The 13780-nt window shown below is 45.0% G+C and overlaps 1 protein-coding gene across 1 annotated transcript in view; it reads right to left on the reverse strand.

Moving 5' to 3' along the window:
* Positions 1–4595, reverse strand: part of Tmc2 (transmembrane channel like 2) — a 54701-nt gene extending 50106 nt beyond the window's left edge. Inside the window, exons 1-3 of the mRNA XM_035447037.1 lie at positions 4576–4595; positions 3966–4118; positions 1900–1990 (exon numbers count right to left, since the gene is read on the reverse strand). Of these exons, the coding sequence (XP_035302928.1) occupies positions 1900–1990; positions 3966–4118; positions 4576–4595 (264 nt within the window). The remainder of the gene's footprint in view (positions 1–1899; positions 1991–3965; positions 4119–4575) is intronic.
* Between the last annotated feature and the right edge of the window lie 9185 nt (positions 4596–13780).

Here is a 13780-nt window from a genome sequence, read left to right on the forward strand (position 1 = left end):
CCACTCCTTCACTGTTTCTGTTTAGGAAAGAGCAGGTCTCCCATGAATACCAATAAAACATGGCATATTGGTATATCAAGTTGCAGTAGGACTAAGCACTTCCACATGTATTAAAGCTGGGCAAGGCGACCCAGTCGCCTTGAGGAGTAGGGTCTCAAAATCCTAAAAAGAGTTAGAGACAGCCCCTGTTCCCACTGTTAGGCACCCCACAAGAACACCAAGCTACACAGCTGTAACATATATACAGAGTACCTAGGTCAGTTCCATACAGACTTCCTGGCTGTTGGTTCAGTCTCTGTGAGCCCCTATGAGCCCAGGTTAGTTGATTCTGTGAGTTTTCTTGTGGTGTGCTTGACCTCTCTGGCCCTTACAATCCCTTCTCCTTTACTTCTGCAATTTCACAAACTCTGCCTAATGTTTAGCTGTGGGTATGCATCTGTTTCCATCAGTTGTTGGGTGAAGTCTCTTTGATGACAATTGGGCTAGGCACCAATCCAGTCACTGGAGATGACCAGTTCAGGTTACATATCTGCTATTGCTAGTAGTCTTAGCTGGTGTCATCCTTGTAGATTCCTGGGTGACTCCCTTGCACCAGGTTTGTAGCTGACCCCCAAATGCCCCCCATTTCCAATAGTCTCAGTACTCTTCCTCTCTGTCCCCCAAACCTGATCACTCGTGTTCCCATTCCCACTGGCCCCCAGTCCACTCACAAAGAGGAAGAGATTTTAAAATTTTTTTGCAGGAATTTAATTTATTATTTTTATTTTATGTACATTGGTGTTTTGCCTGCAAGGATATCTAAATGAGAGTGTTGGGTCCTGGAACAGGAGTTACAAATAGTTGTGAGCTTCCATGTGGGTGCTGGGAATTGAACCCAGGTCCTCTGGAAGAGCAGCCAGTGCTCTTAGCAGCTGAGCCATCTCTCCAGTCCATGGAAAAGATTAAAAAAAAGGATAAAAGGAGAAAGCTAGAGCTGTCGTGATGTTAAATGATTATTCATAACAAGAGCCCTGAGGAATGAGGAATCATAGCTTTCAAATCAGAGGTAATTAACTCTACAGAAGAAAGGCTACTTCAATAAGATCCATATAAAACACCAGCTGCTCAAAGCAGGTTCTGACACAGCTCAATAAGCAGCGATGCCCACCCATTATGGGGACATCACTGTTCATCGTTCACACAACCCTGATGATTCCACAGCTTGTCTGTGTTTTCACCCAATCAAGATGCCTTGATTTGAGTGCTGCAAAACAAAGTAAATACCAATGATTTTAATACCATTCATTCTGTGGGTTTGTTTACAGTAGAGGAAACATGATGGGGGGGGTTCCTTCCGTGTATATGTTTGTCTTATTGGTTGACAAATAAAGCACTGTTGGCCAATAGGAAATCAAGACAGGTGGGACTAGGAGTCGAGGAGGATTCTGGGAAATGTACTAGAGGGATAGTCGCCTTGTGATCACCAGGAAGACAGGACGCATTCTATCAGCATCCTCAATAAGACAGGTTTATAAAATACATAGATTAATAGTTACGGGTGATACTTAACACAGAGCCGGCAAATAAGAAATCTTAGTCATTGGCCAGCAGCATTGTACCTAATATAAGTCTCTCTGTGTTATTTGTGTCCCTAATACGGCGGGGGGAACTCAGGCGGCTTGGCGGAAAGACTTATCATTACAGAAACACATCTCTACACATTGAAGCTCCACAGATGAGTGGGGCAAGGGGCAGCTGGCTTCTGTCCCTGGAGACTCAGAATGGTCTACCGGACCTCATATTCGGAATTCTAAGGGGAAGCTGACACTAATGGTCAAACTGGCAGTTCTTTGTCGTGGTCCCCCTATCCCCGTGCTGAGCAGGACCTCTCACAGTTTGTTGTCTGAGGATCCCACATACCTTAGTCATCAGCATCCTGTAGGCGTAGAGGTGCTTGCCCTTTCCTTTCCCTAAGGCTCCTTCATACTTTTCCACAAATGCTTGGGCTTCCCTGGTCAGGTAAAAAAAAAATGCAGGAGGTGAGGAGAGACATGAACTAAATCAGAAATCTAAGGTGTGAGACTGAAAGCCTTATGTGTTTATACCATTAGCTAGAATAACAATTTTATGAAACAGGACATTTCATACACTGAACTTTCCCAAACGCCACCAATGCCAGGAATAGTTAGATACCGATAGATACAATTTTGTCATTACTCTCCAAGACTTTGCCCCTTGGTGTTACATCCGTGAATAAACTGTTACATGACAGGTGTAAGGAAAGTGGACAACTTTAAGACAGGGAGGTTCATAGGGTGTGGTGATGCACACCTTTATACCCAGTACTCGAGATAGAGGCAGGCAGATAGATCCCTGTGAGTTCAAGACCAGCTAGGCCTACATAGAGAGTTCCAGGGCAGCCAGAGCTACATGGAGACCCTGTCTCAACAGAACCAAAAATAAATAAATAAATAAATAAATAAATAAATAAAATAAAAAATAGGGGGGTTATTTTGGTCATCTGGCTAAGGCCATGACAGGAGAAAAGCAAAATAGAGAATAGGAGTCCGATAGACTAAAAGTAGAATACTCTTTGCTTTTACTTTTTAAATTAGTGTGTGTGGGCTTAAGTGTGCCACTATGCATGCGTGAGGTCAGAGGACAACTTTTGGGAGTCAGTTCCCTCTATCTGCTATGGGTTCTGGGGATCTAATCCAGGGTGTCAGGCTCATGTGGCAAGCACTTTTACCAGCTGAAACATCGTACCAGCCCATAGAGTTTTAGTTATAGTCAGAATATTGTGCTTTGAATCTGCAACGACCCCTACAAGTTCACATCTAAAGTGCTTGTTCCCTAGCTGCTGGTGCTGTTATGGGAAATTGTAGGGTCTTTAAGAGATGGAGCCTGGTTGGTGGAAGTAGATCTGGAGGGGCAGGCTTTGAGTGTTCTATCCAGTCCCTGGTTCCAGCTTGCTTTCTGTTTCCTGCTTTGATTTAACACGGCTGCCACCATCATGAACTCTGCTCTGCTTCTTCTGCTATGATACACGGATGCCCCTGTGAGTCAAAATAAACCTTTCTTCTTTGGAGTAATCGCTTTTATAGCTAACCTCCCATCTGCTGAGGATCCGGGGTCCTAGAACTGATCCTCATGGTAGGCAAGCACTCTACTAGCATCATGCTACACTCTCAGACCCAGTTCAGGTTGTTTTCTAAGACATTAGACTTCTGACGAGCAAGAACCACGTGACTGTGATTAAAGTAATGTCCTCAACTCACAGGCACTAGACTTTCTTATGCCAGTAACACCTCCCACCTTTTCTCATTGTCAATGATGTCTGTATGAAGATAAATTCTTTGATTTATCTTTATTTCCCAGCCTCGGCTTTCAGGACTCAGCATAGTATCTGACACAAAGGATGTTCAGAGATCTGCCTGCCTCTGCCTCCCGAGTGCTGGGATTAAAGGCATGCGCCACCAACGCCGGGAGTTGATGCCTGAAAAATCTTAAAAGTTGCTAGGCTCTAGTGCATCTGTAGGGAGACACTGTAACCACACCTCCTAAGGGCTGGCTACAGGTGTGCCTGACCACGCCTGTCAGGGCGTGGTCAAGGTGAGGTCAGGATGACTCGGGAGAGGTTCTTAAGGGACTTCGAGCACATGGGAGGCCCCTTCTCTCTGGCCTCGCTGCCTTGCTGCCCTGGGCACGCTTTGGCTTGCGTTTGGCTGGTATTTATCTGAATAAAGATACCTTAAACCTACAGGCTCTCGCTTTATGTATCTCTCTATGCAATGCTTACAGTAGGGAGGCTGCAAGGGCAGAGATCTTTTCCAGGTCAGTCCCCCCAGGTCAAAGACGAGAACTGCACACCCTTTTCTACAGAAAATAAGCCTTCTGTGCCATGAGAAGCATTGCCTACAGCCTACTCACCTACTCACACTCATTGTGTCTGCCATGGGCCAGGGTTTGTTCCACAGCCCACTTACCTAAGCTCCCTGAGCTTCTTTGCCATGGGCCAGGGTTTGTTCCTCATGGTGGCGATGAGTTTCTTCTTTTCTTCCACCTGCTCCAGGATCTGAGCCATCTCCTCCTCAGACAGGGACTCTCCAGTAGAGACACTGGAGGCTACGGAAGTGGACCTAGGGACAGAGCCATGGCAGATAGGGTGAGAGTTATAAGGGCTCTGGAAAGGGGAGGAATTCCCAGGAAAGACGGGCAAGATCTTTGACACTCACAGAGCTGATGGAGCCTGTCCCTACCCTCTCAAACTTTATTTTTCTGAGTTCTCCATCTATACACACACTAGCACAGTAGTGTCCAATAGAAATAAAAGGGGAGCCACTTTATTTTTGAGACAGGGTTTCTCTGTGTAGCTTTGGAGCCTATCCTGGCACTTGCTCTGGAGACCAGGCTGGCCTGGAACTCACAGAGATCCGCCTGCCTCTGCCTCCCGAGTGCTGGGATTAAAGGCGTGCACCACCAATGCCCGGCTAAGGTGAGCCACTTGTAATTTAAAATTTTTCTTCGTTCATTTGTCCATTCATTTGTTCCGTTTTCCTTTCTTGTCAGGATTTCAGGGCTGACAAGATGGCTTACATGGCAATGCATAAGGTCATTTTCCGTGCCCCCCACCCCATACACTGTGCTGGCTAGTTTTATGTCAACTTGACACAAGTTAGTGTCATCTGAGGGTAGGGAGCCTCAGTTAAGAAAATGCCTCCGGAAGATTAGGCTGTAGGCAAGCCTGAAAGGCATTTTCTTAATTAGTGATTAATGTGGAAGGGCCCAGCCCATGGTAGGTAGTGCCATTCCTGGGCAGGTGGTCCTGGGTTCTATAAAGCAAGCTGAGCAAGCCATGAGGAGCAAGCCAGTAAGCAGCACCCCTCCATGGCCTCTGTATACATTCACTACAGATTTAAAGCCTGAGGAAGCCCTTTATTGTCTCCAAATCTTTCATAAATATGAAAAGCATGGCATGGTTTTCATTTGAAAAGCTCCTGTTGAGAATGGTAAAATGTGGGGCTGGAGAGATGGCTCAGAGGTTGAGAGCACTGACTGCTCTTCCAGAGGTCCTGAGTTCAATTCCCAGCACCCACATGGTGGCTCACAACCATCTATAATGAGATCTGATGACCTCTTCTGGTGTGCAGGCATACATGCAGCCAGAATACCGTGTATATATAATAAATAAATAAATCTAAAAAAAAGAGAGAGAGAGAATGGTAAAATGTGACCACAGGTATTAGGCCCACTTTTTTTTAATTTTATTAGTTCAAATTAGGAACAAGTTTGCTTCAGATATCAATCCATTCTTCCTCTCCCTCCCCTCCCCCCCAACATCCCACCTGCCCCTAGTCATCCCCCCTCCACTCCCCAGGCAGGGTAAGACCCTCAAAAGGGGCTCCCAAAAGTCTACCACATCATCCTGGGCCAGGCCTAGGCCCTTCCCCATGTTAGACCAACTTCTAAGGGGCAGTGATGTCCTCAAGTAGTGAGCATGCTGAGGTTATAAGATCATTGCACCATTCAGAGTTTAGACCTAAATCCCTACAGTGAACAGGAAGAAATAAGATTCCCAAGTATTCAAATGCAAATAATAAGCATTTCTGTCTCACTGATTTTTTTTTTAAATTCACCTATTTTCTTCTGTTATTTTATAGTGTTATAATAACAACAAAAATATATCAAACAACAACAACAACTTCAGGTCAAGAGAATAGAATCTCTGGCCTGATGGAGACCTAACATTCCAGTTGGGCAGGGTCAATCTCTTGGCCTAGGGACCACCCTCGGGAAGGTGGGCTCACCTTACTCCATGCTAAAGAGACGGGTGGAATAATTAGTCCTTCAGTAAGACACAGTCCCCCCACCCCCGCCCCATCCAGGTCTCTAGTGTAGTAGCTTACCAGAGTACAGTTATGTAGTTTATAAGTCTGCTTGCTTTTTTGAGTTATCCAGAAAAGGTAACTTTTCTTCTCCCTCTTTTCCAAGCATGCTTTTCCTAGCACTTTGGGCTTACCCAACATTTTTGGGTTCCTTACGCTTTCTCTAAAGCCTCCCTCCACAACACGAGGCTGCTTGTCCACCATGTGACTGGCTTACATACCATCTTCAATGGCATGGCTTTCCCCTTTCTCTCTTCCATTCTTTGGGCAGCCACTGCAGTTTACAGCTGGCCTGCGTTGGGGTTATTTTAAACCTTAATAAAACTGTCCTTAAGTTTTCATTTGGGTCTACTCCTAAGTTCTCTTATTAATGAGACTCAGAACCCCAAGAGGGGACTTTGAATTTCTCTGTATCAATAGTTTGTTAGATGCCTTCTTTGACTGTAACATAATACTGAGAATGGGCAATGAAACCTAACTGCACCGTGTCATTTGAGATTGAACTTTGAGTCAGAATAGCTATTCATGAGCCCTGGCACCAGTCAGGATAAGACAGAGGAACCCCAAGAAATCCTGTTCAGTGAAGGGCCCACTTGTCTCACTCCAGCTTGGAGCCAGGTTGCAGTTTGGATTACAGATAAGTCAGCAAAAGCGTGAATCGACACAAAAGCACGAGGAGCACTCTGACACACCAGAGACTTCCTATGGCTGCAAATGTCAGTCCAACAGCTTGCAAAATTGGAAATTTTAATTTAAAGGTTTTTAAGAGCCATATTTAAATGGTGTCATGAAGCAGACAAGATTAAAAATGTATTTCATTAATTCAATCAAATGGTTTTTACCATTTTAATCAAAATAATTTTAACATGATCAATGTAAAAATCATCTGAATATTCTTTTTTTTTCTTGGTCTTTTTGAGACAGGCCTTCTCTGTGGCTTTGGAGGCTGTCCTGGAACTAGCTCTTGTAGACCAGGCTGGTCTCGAACTCACAGAGATCTGCCTGCCTCTGCCTTCCGAGTGCTGGGATTAAAGGCGTGTGCCACCACCGCCCGGCCATCCGAATATTCTTTTTGACTTTTTGTTTGGTGGTCTTTTGAGACAGTGTTTCTCTGTGTGTAGCATTGGCTGTCCTAGAACTTACTATGTAGACCAGGCTGGCCTAGAACTCACAGAGATCCACCTGCCTCTGCCTCCCAAGTGCTGGGATTAAAGGGGTGTGCCACCACTGCTCTGTCAAAATATTCTAGTAATAGTCTTTTAGTACTGCCTTCACAATCTGATATTTACTCTTCAATTATAGTGCATATCAATTCAGACATCAAATTTCCATCATAAATATTTGCTCTGTATTTGTAGTTTGTAAAATTACAGTTGAAAAAGTAGACACACTTACGCTGATTGCTTTAGACATGTTTTAAAAAGTTTCCTCCGAATCAAGTGAAATATGGTTATTTTTCTTTGGTGTTTATATCATTTACAAAATACTTTGATTCCAAAGTCAGTCAGGTCAGTTTCAAAACTGTATCTGTCAATTCAAGTTAAATAAATTCACTAACTCAGTTGCATTAATGTCAAATTTAGGTTATGCTACATTAAATCAAGTTAGAAACTCATTTCTTCAGTCTCCCTGGCCACATTTCAAGTGCTCAATGCCTTGTGGTTATTGAACTGTCTAGTACAACTACAGAGAACTTCTGTCAAGAATCCCCATGCTATGCCCCTCCCCAGGCCCTGGGTATACTGTCTGCTCAGATGCTGTAGGATTCAAATTACTGTGTGTGCTCAGTACATCCTCAGTGATAAAGTGAAATGGCAGCTGACAGGACAGGTGAAAGGAGTCTAGAGAAAGGTTACGTGTGGTGGTTTAAATGAGAACAGCCCCCATAGGCTTATATATTCTTGGTTCCCAGTTAGTGGAACTAACTGGGAGAAGGATTAGGAGGTGTGGCCTTGTTGAAGGAGGTGTGCCACTGGGAGTGGGCTTTGATGTTTCAAAAATCCAAGCCAGATACATTGTCTCTCTCCCTTTCCTTTCCCTTTCCCTTTCCCTTTCCCTCTCCCTCTCCCTCTCCCTCTCCCTCTCTCTCTCTTTCTCCTGTCTGTGGATCAGGATGTAAAGCTCTCAGCTCCTGCCTTAGAGCCATGCCTGTCTGCTTTCCACTGTGATGATCATAGACTAATCCTCTGAAGGTGTAAGCAAGCTCCCAATTAAATGCTTCCTTTTATAAGAGTTTCCTTGGTCATGGTGTCTCTTCATAGCAGTAGAATACAAACTAAGACATTATGCTGGAAAACCTTCATGAGGCTCATATAGAGATTAATCTGGACTACTGCTACTTGAGATTTTGGAGGCTACTTTACAGAAATATCTGTGAGTTTTAGCTTTTTAACTCTTGGAAATAAAGAAATCTTAGCATAACCTTGGATGCAGAAAGCCTATCCATAGGCACTTTTGGTCATATCTCACACATTCCCAGGGATAGCTGTCTTTGAGTCTTTGTCTGATGTTTTCCCTCATTGGAGGGAGTTGTCATTGTTTAAATTCCATCAGTTCTCCAGATACTGAAACGCTTGTCTTCTTGTAGAGGAAACATGATGCTCCAGGGCCCCAGCAGTACAACACTATCAAATCTTGTCTTGTGTGCACGTTGCTTTCTGCCTTGTCTTAATTGAGTCTCATCTTTCCTACTAGACAATCAGCATCTGGGGAACCAGGGCTGAGTCTTTTCATCCCTGTCATGGTAGTCAGCTAAAAATGGCACCATTGAGTTTTTGTCTGTAACTCCTTATATTGCACATGTCATTTAAGGTATGGGTTTCTTCTAAAATTTAAGATACTCAAGGGCAATCAGCAATGCATTCAAGCCAGCTGAAAGTGTAGCTTAATGGTAAGGCATGTGCTTAGAATGCAAAAGGACCTAGGTTCAATTCTGGGCACAACAAACAAACAACCAAAAGAAAAGTCAAGGTTTGGTGGCATAATCCCAGCACTTGGGAGTTGAGGCCTGTTAATACTGTGCAGAAGTACAATGTCCAAACACAAACAAATGTGCTATCAGTATGTGGTGTGTGCATCTGAGTACAATGCTGAGGAACCAGAAGGGAGCATTGGGTTCCTGGAGTTGGAGCTAGAGGCGTTTGTGCACTGCCCAATGTAGGTGCTGGGAACTGAACTTGTATCTGGAAGAGCAAGCAGTATGTGCTCTTAACCACTGAGCCACCTCTCCAGCCTAGAATGAAGATACTCTGAAGAAACACTTGTGTCTCTCCCTTTGGTTATGAGATTATAGAAACATTGGTCCTCAGGAATTAGAATTTCCAAGGAATCTGCTGCTGGGAGAAGAAAAAGGCTGAATCCTGGTGCCAGCCCGAGGAAAAACAGGAAGAGATTTCACACAATTCTCACAGCTTGTCAGACCATCTTGCAGGAGAGATGGGGCTTGAAACAACAATGGGCAGGGCCATGCCTTGACCAGGACTGCCTAGGTATACACCTGCCCTTTATTGAAACCTAAACTTCATGTCAGGGCCTCCAGACAGAGTTGGGGTGGGAGGAGTAGTGGCTACTGACGTCTTTGGTCCTCTTCCCAGGGTGGTCCCATTTAATAAACCCCATTTTTCTTCTTCTCTCTTATTGAGTGTGTCAGGGTCCGGGCTCTGGCCCTAACTAACTCTGTCAACAATATTAACAAAGAAAGCATGCTGGGACTCAGAGGGAACATCACATGTTTGCCATCACCCTGATTCTCACACCTGCTTCAAAAGCCTCCCCCGTCATCATCACAAGGGATTCTTCAAATATCCCGAGAATTGAGTAAATCATAGACTATCTCTAGTGAGTGCCAAAGAGAAGCCACCCAAAGCCACAAAAATGAAAGGAAACCTTACCTATAGAGCCTATTAATTGCCTGGCTACTACCCCATATACTGGTGGAACAAAGGACTCCAAGTCAATTATCCAACACCTATAGCCTTGGAGCTGGCAACATTCTTGAAGTTCTAGATTATGATATTTCTAGAAGAGAGAAGGGTACATATACACGGGGAAGGAGTATGCATGATCCCTGTAAGACTTCCAAATCTAATGTCATTCACTATTTTCAACTGCAGTGACAGTGAGCTGCCAGCTGAAAGTCAGGAACCTTTGAGATCTTATCTCTACCCTGCCCCTGGGCCACCTACCCACACCCAGAGCTTTACTTGCAATATGAGCTGCTATATATAATAAACATGTATTGGGGCTGTTCTATATGCGATGGTCTGGGAATTAGGAACAAGAGCAGTAGCTACTTCTCCCTCAAAGTGAAAACTACCCTGTGCCAGGCCGGGTCAAGAGGGTAACTGAACAGAGGGAGAGTGTGTCAATGAGAGCTACAACACACCTTGGCTTCCCCGCCTGCTTGCCTGTCTCCTTCCTCAGAGCTATTTTTTCCTTCTTTGCAGGTGTTCTCTGTGCCTTGAGGGAAGTCCTCCGGTCCTTCTTCATTCCCTGGGAAGGCCTCTCCACCTTGCATGGTTTTTGTCCCCGAAGCCTCTTATGATGGCTTCCATGTCCCATCTGCCTCTTCTGAGAAGACCCTGGCCTCGGGCTACCCTTAGCAGGCTCCTTCTGGCTAGACTTGGCTCCATGCTTGTCTTGAGGACATGTAGCTGTGGAAGTTTGTTTCCTTGAGGGTCTCCTTGCTGACTTGTCACCTGCAAAAGCAGAAAGTGGACAGTGGTGGCTCCACAAGATGCAGCAAAAGAAAGACTCACCCTCTTATAGAGGTTGGGCAACAAAAATCCAACATGCTTCCTAGAGCCTACAAGCTCCATTGAGCTCATAACGTGATGCCTTCAAACACAGCACCTTGGTATACTGAAAGCTTTATGCTGAAGAAAATTGAGAAACAACAGATGGTCACTCTCTGACCTTCCCTCATATCCCTGGAGATAGAGAAGTGTCCAGTCCTACCATATTAGGAAGAGAGAAGCCAAGAAGCTGAACAGACAGACTTCCTCATGTCTGATCAACATTAGCCCATGCTCTATCATTCTCCTACATAGTTCATAAAGGTCCAATTCTTCCTGGAGTTTTAGGTCTTCATGAAGCTCCCGTATCTTATAAACCGTAAGTGGATTTGTACAGTTTTCTCTTGTTAATCTATCTTGCTATAGAAATCTCAACCATGAACCTGTACACCCCATAACCTCAAAGCCCTATGAAAAACTTCTAGTTTGAGAGGGTTGTTGTCTTCCTCCAACCTGCTGGCTTCTCCCTGACCTTACCTAAATCTTGGATATAGATCTATATTGGTGCCTGTCTTCCTCTGCCTTTCTTCCTCCTGTATCTGTGGTTCTTTGGCTCAAAGTATATTCATGTGCAGACTTTCAATGCTGCAGTGGTTTGAATGAGAATGGTGTCTGTCTTAGTGTTCCATTGCTGTGAAGAGACACCATGACCACGGAAACTCTAATAAAGAAAGCATTTAATTTGGGTGACTGGCTTGAAGGGACCAGATCTCCACTCGGCAGCCATAACAGCCGAACACGTGCTTGCCATAAACTTGGTCACTTAGAGGTCAGATGCCTGCCTTGTGACAAGGAACCAATCAGAAGTTAGCTGGTGGCGCTATGCTTTACGACCCTGGGTGTGCTTTACGGACAAGCGCACAGCAATGACGCACAGAGCATAGCAACCACCCTGGGAGGGCCTATGGGCCATAACAACCAATTGGCCAATCAACACAGGGCAAGCCCTCCAAGCCTGGAGGCACACCAATAGTGAGCCTGTGTGTACCCCTAGACACTCCCCTTATGCTGCCCTATAAGATCTCTCGGGAGCCCCTAGGAGCTGTCTTTTGCGAGCCATCCACCATGGCGGGTGGGTGAAAGACCCGAGCTAACATGGGGTTAGCTCGTTAAATTACAATAAAGCCTCGTGCAGTTTGCAGCAAGCTCTCGAATCTGCCTGGTGATTGGGGTGACTGTGGTCGTGGCCTGGGACCCTGGATACCTGAGTTTTCCGGGGGTCTAACAGGTTGCTAGGAATTTCCAAGTCTACGTTCCCCCACTCAGGCCGGACCTAGTGACTTCTGTGGTTTGGGACTGAGACATGTCAGGCCACAACAAGAGGTTCAGTCCATTATCATTATGACAGGGATCATGGCAGCAAGCAGGCAGACATGATGCTGGCTACATCTTGACCAGAAGACAACAGGAAGTGGACTGAAGCACTGAGTGTGGCTTGGGCATATGTGACATCTCAAAGCCCACCCCCACACTTCCTCCAACAAGGCCATACCTACTCCAACAAAGCAACACCTTCTAATAGTGCCACTTTCTATGAACTTATAGGGGCCAATTACATTCAGATTATCACAACCTCCATAGACCCATATATCTGAATGCTTGGTCTCCAGTTGTTAGAACTGTTTGGGAAGGATTAGGAGGTGTGACCTTTTTGGAGGAGATCACTGTGGGTGGACTTTGAGGTTTTTAAAGCTCAATGCTATTCTTAGTTATTTCCCTGTCTCCTGCTTATTGATCAGGTATAAGCTCTCAGCTACTGCTTCTGTACCATGCCTCTTACCTGCCTGTTAAGCTCCCTGCCATAATGGTCATGAACTTTAACTTTCTAGAATGGTGATTGCCCCAATCACACTTTCTTTAATAAGTTGTCTTGGTTATGATGTTTTGTCATGGCAATAGAAAAGTAGCTGAGACAGCCCATCAAATCTGTTGCTATAAAGTGAACAGTAATAACAGTGTACTGTTTGATGGACACAAAGCAATCTAATCCAATTCCCTAACTATCCACAATTTCAAATCTCTGGATGCATTAAAAAAAAGAAGACCTCAAGCAGCTGTAAGTTATAGTTGGCAAGAGGAAAAAATGCAAAGTATAAAAATTGTTTTAGCTAGATGCATTAATTGATGTTGGACACCCCATGGTCAACTGTTCTATGCATTTTGATGAGTTGTGGATTTCTGTCACGGTGTCTGTCTGCTGTTGAAAGAAGCTTCTTTGATGGGTGGTGAGAGACACACTTGTCTGTGGGTGTAAGGATAAGAATGCAGTTAAAATTATGTCGCTGCTGCACCCTCAGGGATATCTTGCCATGCTGGTCACTGTTGTGATCCTCAGGCTTTATTGCTATGGAGGACTGTTGAGCGATTTTCTCCCTTGGCAGCTTGCGCACCACCTTTTGATATGATGAGAAACAGTTCTCAGGAAGAAGGCTTCCAAGTCAGTCCAGCTCAAACCTGCCAAGTCCTGTGTCCAAAGTATGTGATGTTTTCCTCGAGACCCTTGCCTTCAAATTCTGAGAAGCAACCAAAGACAGCAGACATAGTCTCTACTGCTTTGGGGGGTCTCTTGGGCTTCCCTGGCCAACAACTTGAGAAGCCGTTTCTCATGCCTAGCACCAGGGTTTTGTCAGATGGTCTGTGGCTCTTGGAGCACATTGTCCTTCCCTTGCCTCCTTCATTGTTTCCTGTGTAAACCTCAATGAAGGTTTTACCCATTGTGGTGGTTTGAATGAAAATGGCCACTATAGGCTCCCAGAAAGTGGGATTATATGAAAGGATTATAACATGTGGCCTTGTTGGAGGAAGTCTGTCACTGGGGGGGGGGGGTAGGCTTTGAGGTTTCAGAAGCTCAAGCCAGGCCAGTGGCTCACTCTCTCTTCCTGTTGCTGTGGATCAAGATGTAGGATGCCCAGCTACCTCTCCAGTAGCATATCTGCTTGCATGCTGCCATGATTCCTGCCATGACAATAATGGACTAAACCTCTGAAAACATAAGTCGGCCCCAATTAAGTGTTTTCCTTTTTAAGAGTTGCTGTGGTCATGGTGTCTCTTCACAACAATAGAACACTGACTGAGACACCCATGTCCTCTCTTATTCCCTCTGCCTCCTGACTGGTCTCAGTG

The sequence above is a fragment of the Cricetulus griseus genome, chromosome 6 (genome assembly GCF_003668045.3).
Source record: "Cricetulus griseus strain 17A/GY chromosome 6, alternate assembly CriGri-PICRH-1.0, whole genome shotgun sequence".
In the NCBI taxonomy this organism is placed as follows: Eukaryota; Metazoa; Chordata; class Mammalia; order Rodentia; family Cricetidae; genus Cricetulus; species Cricetulus griseus.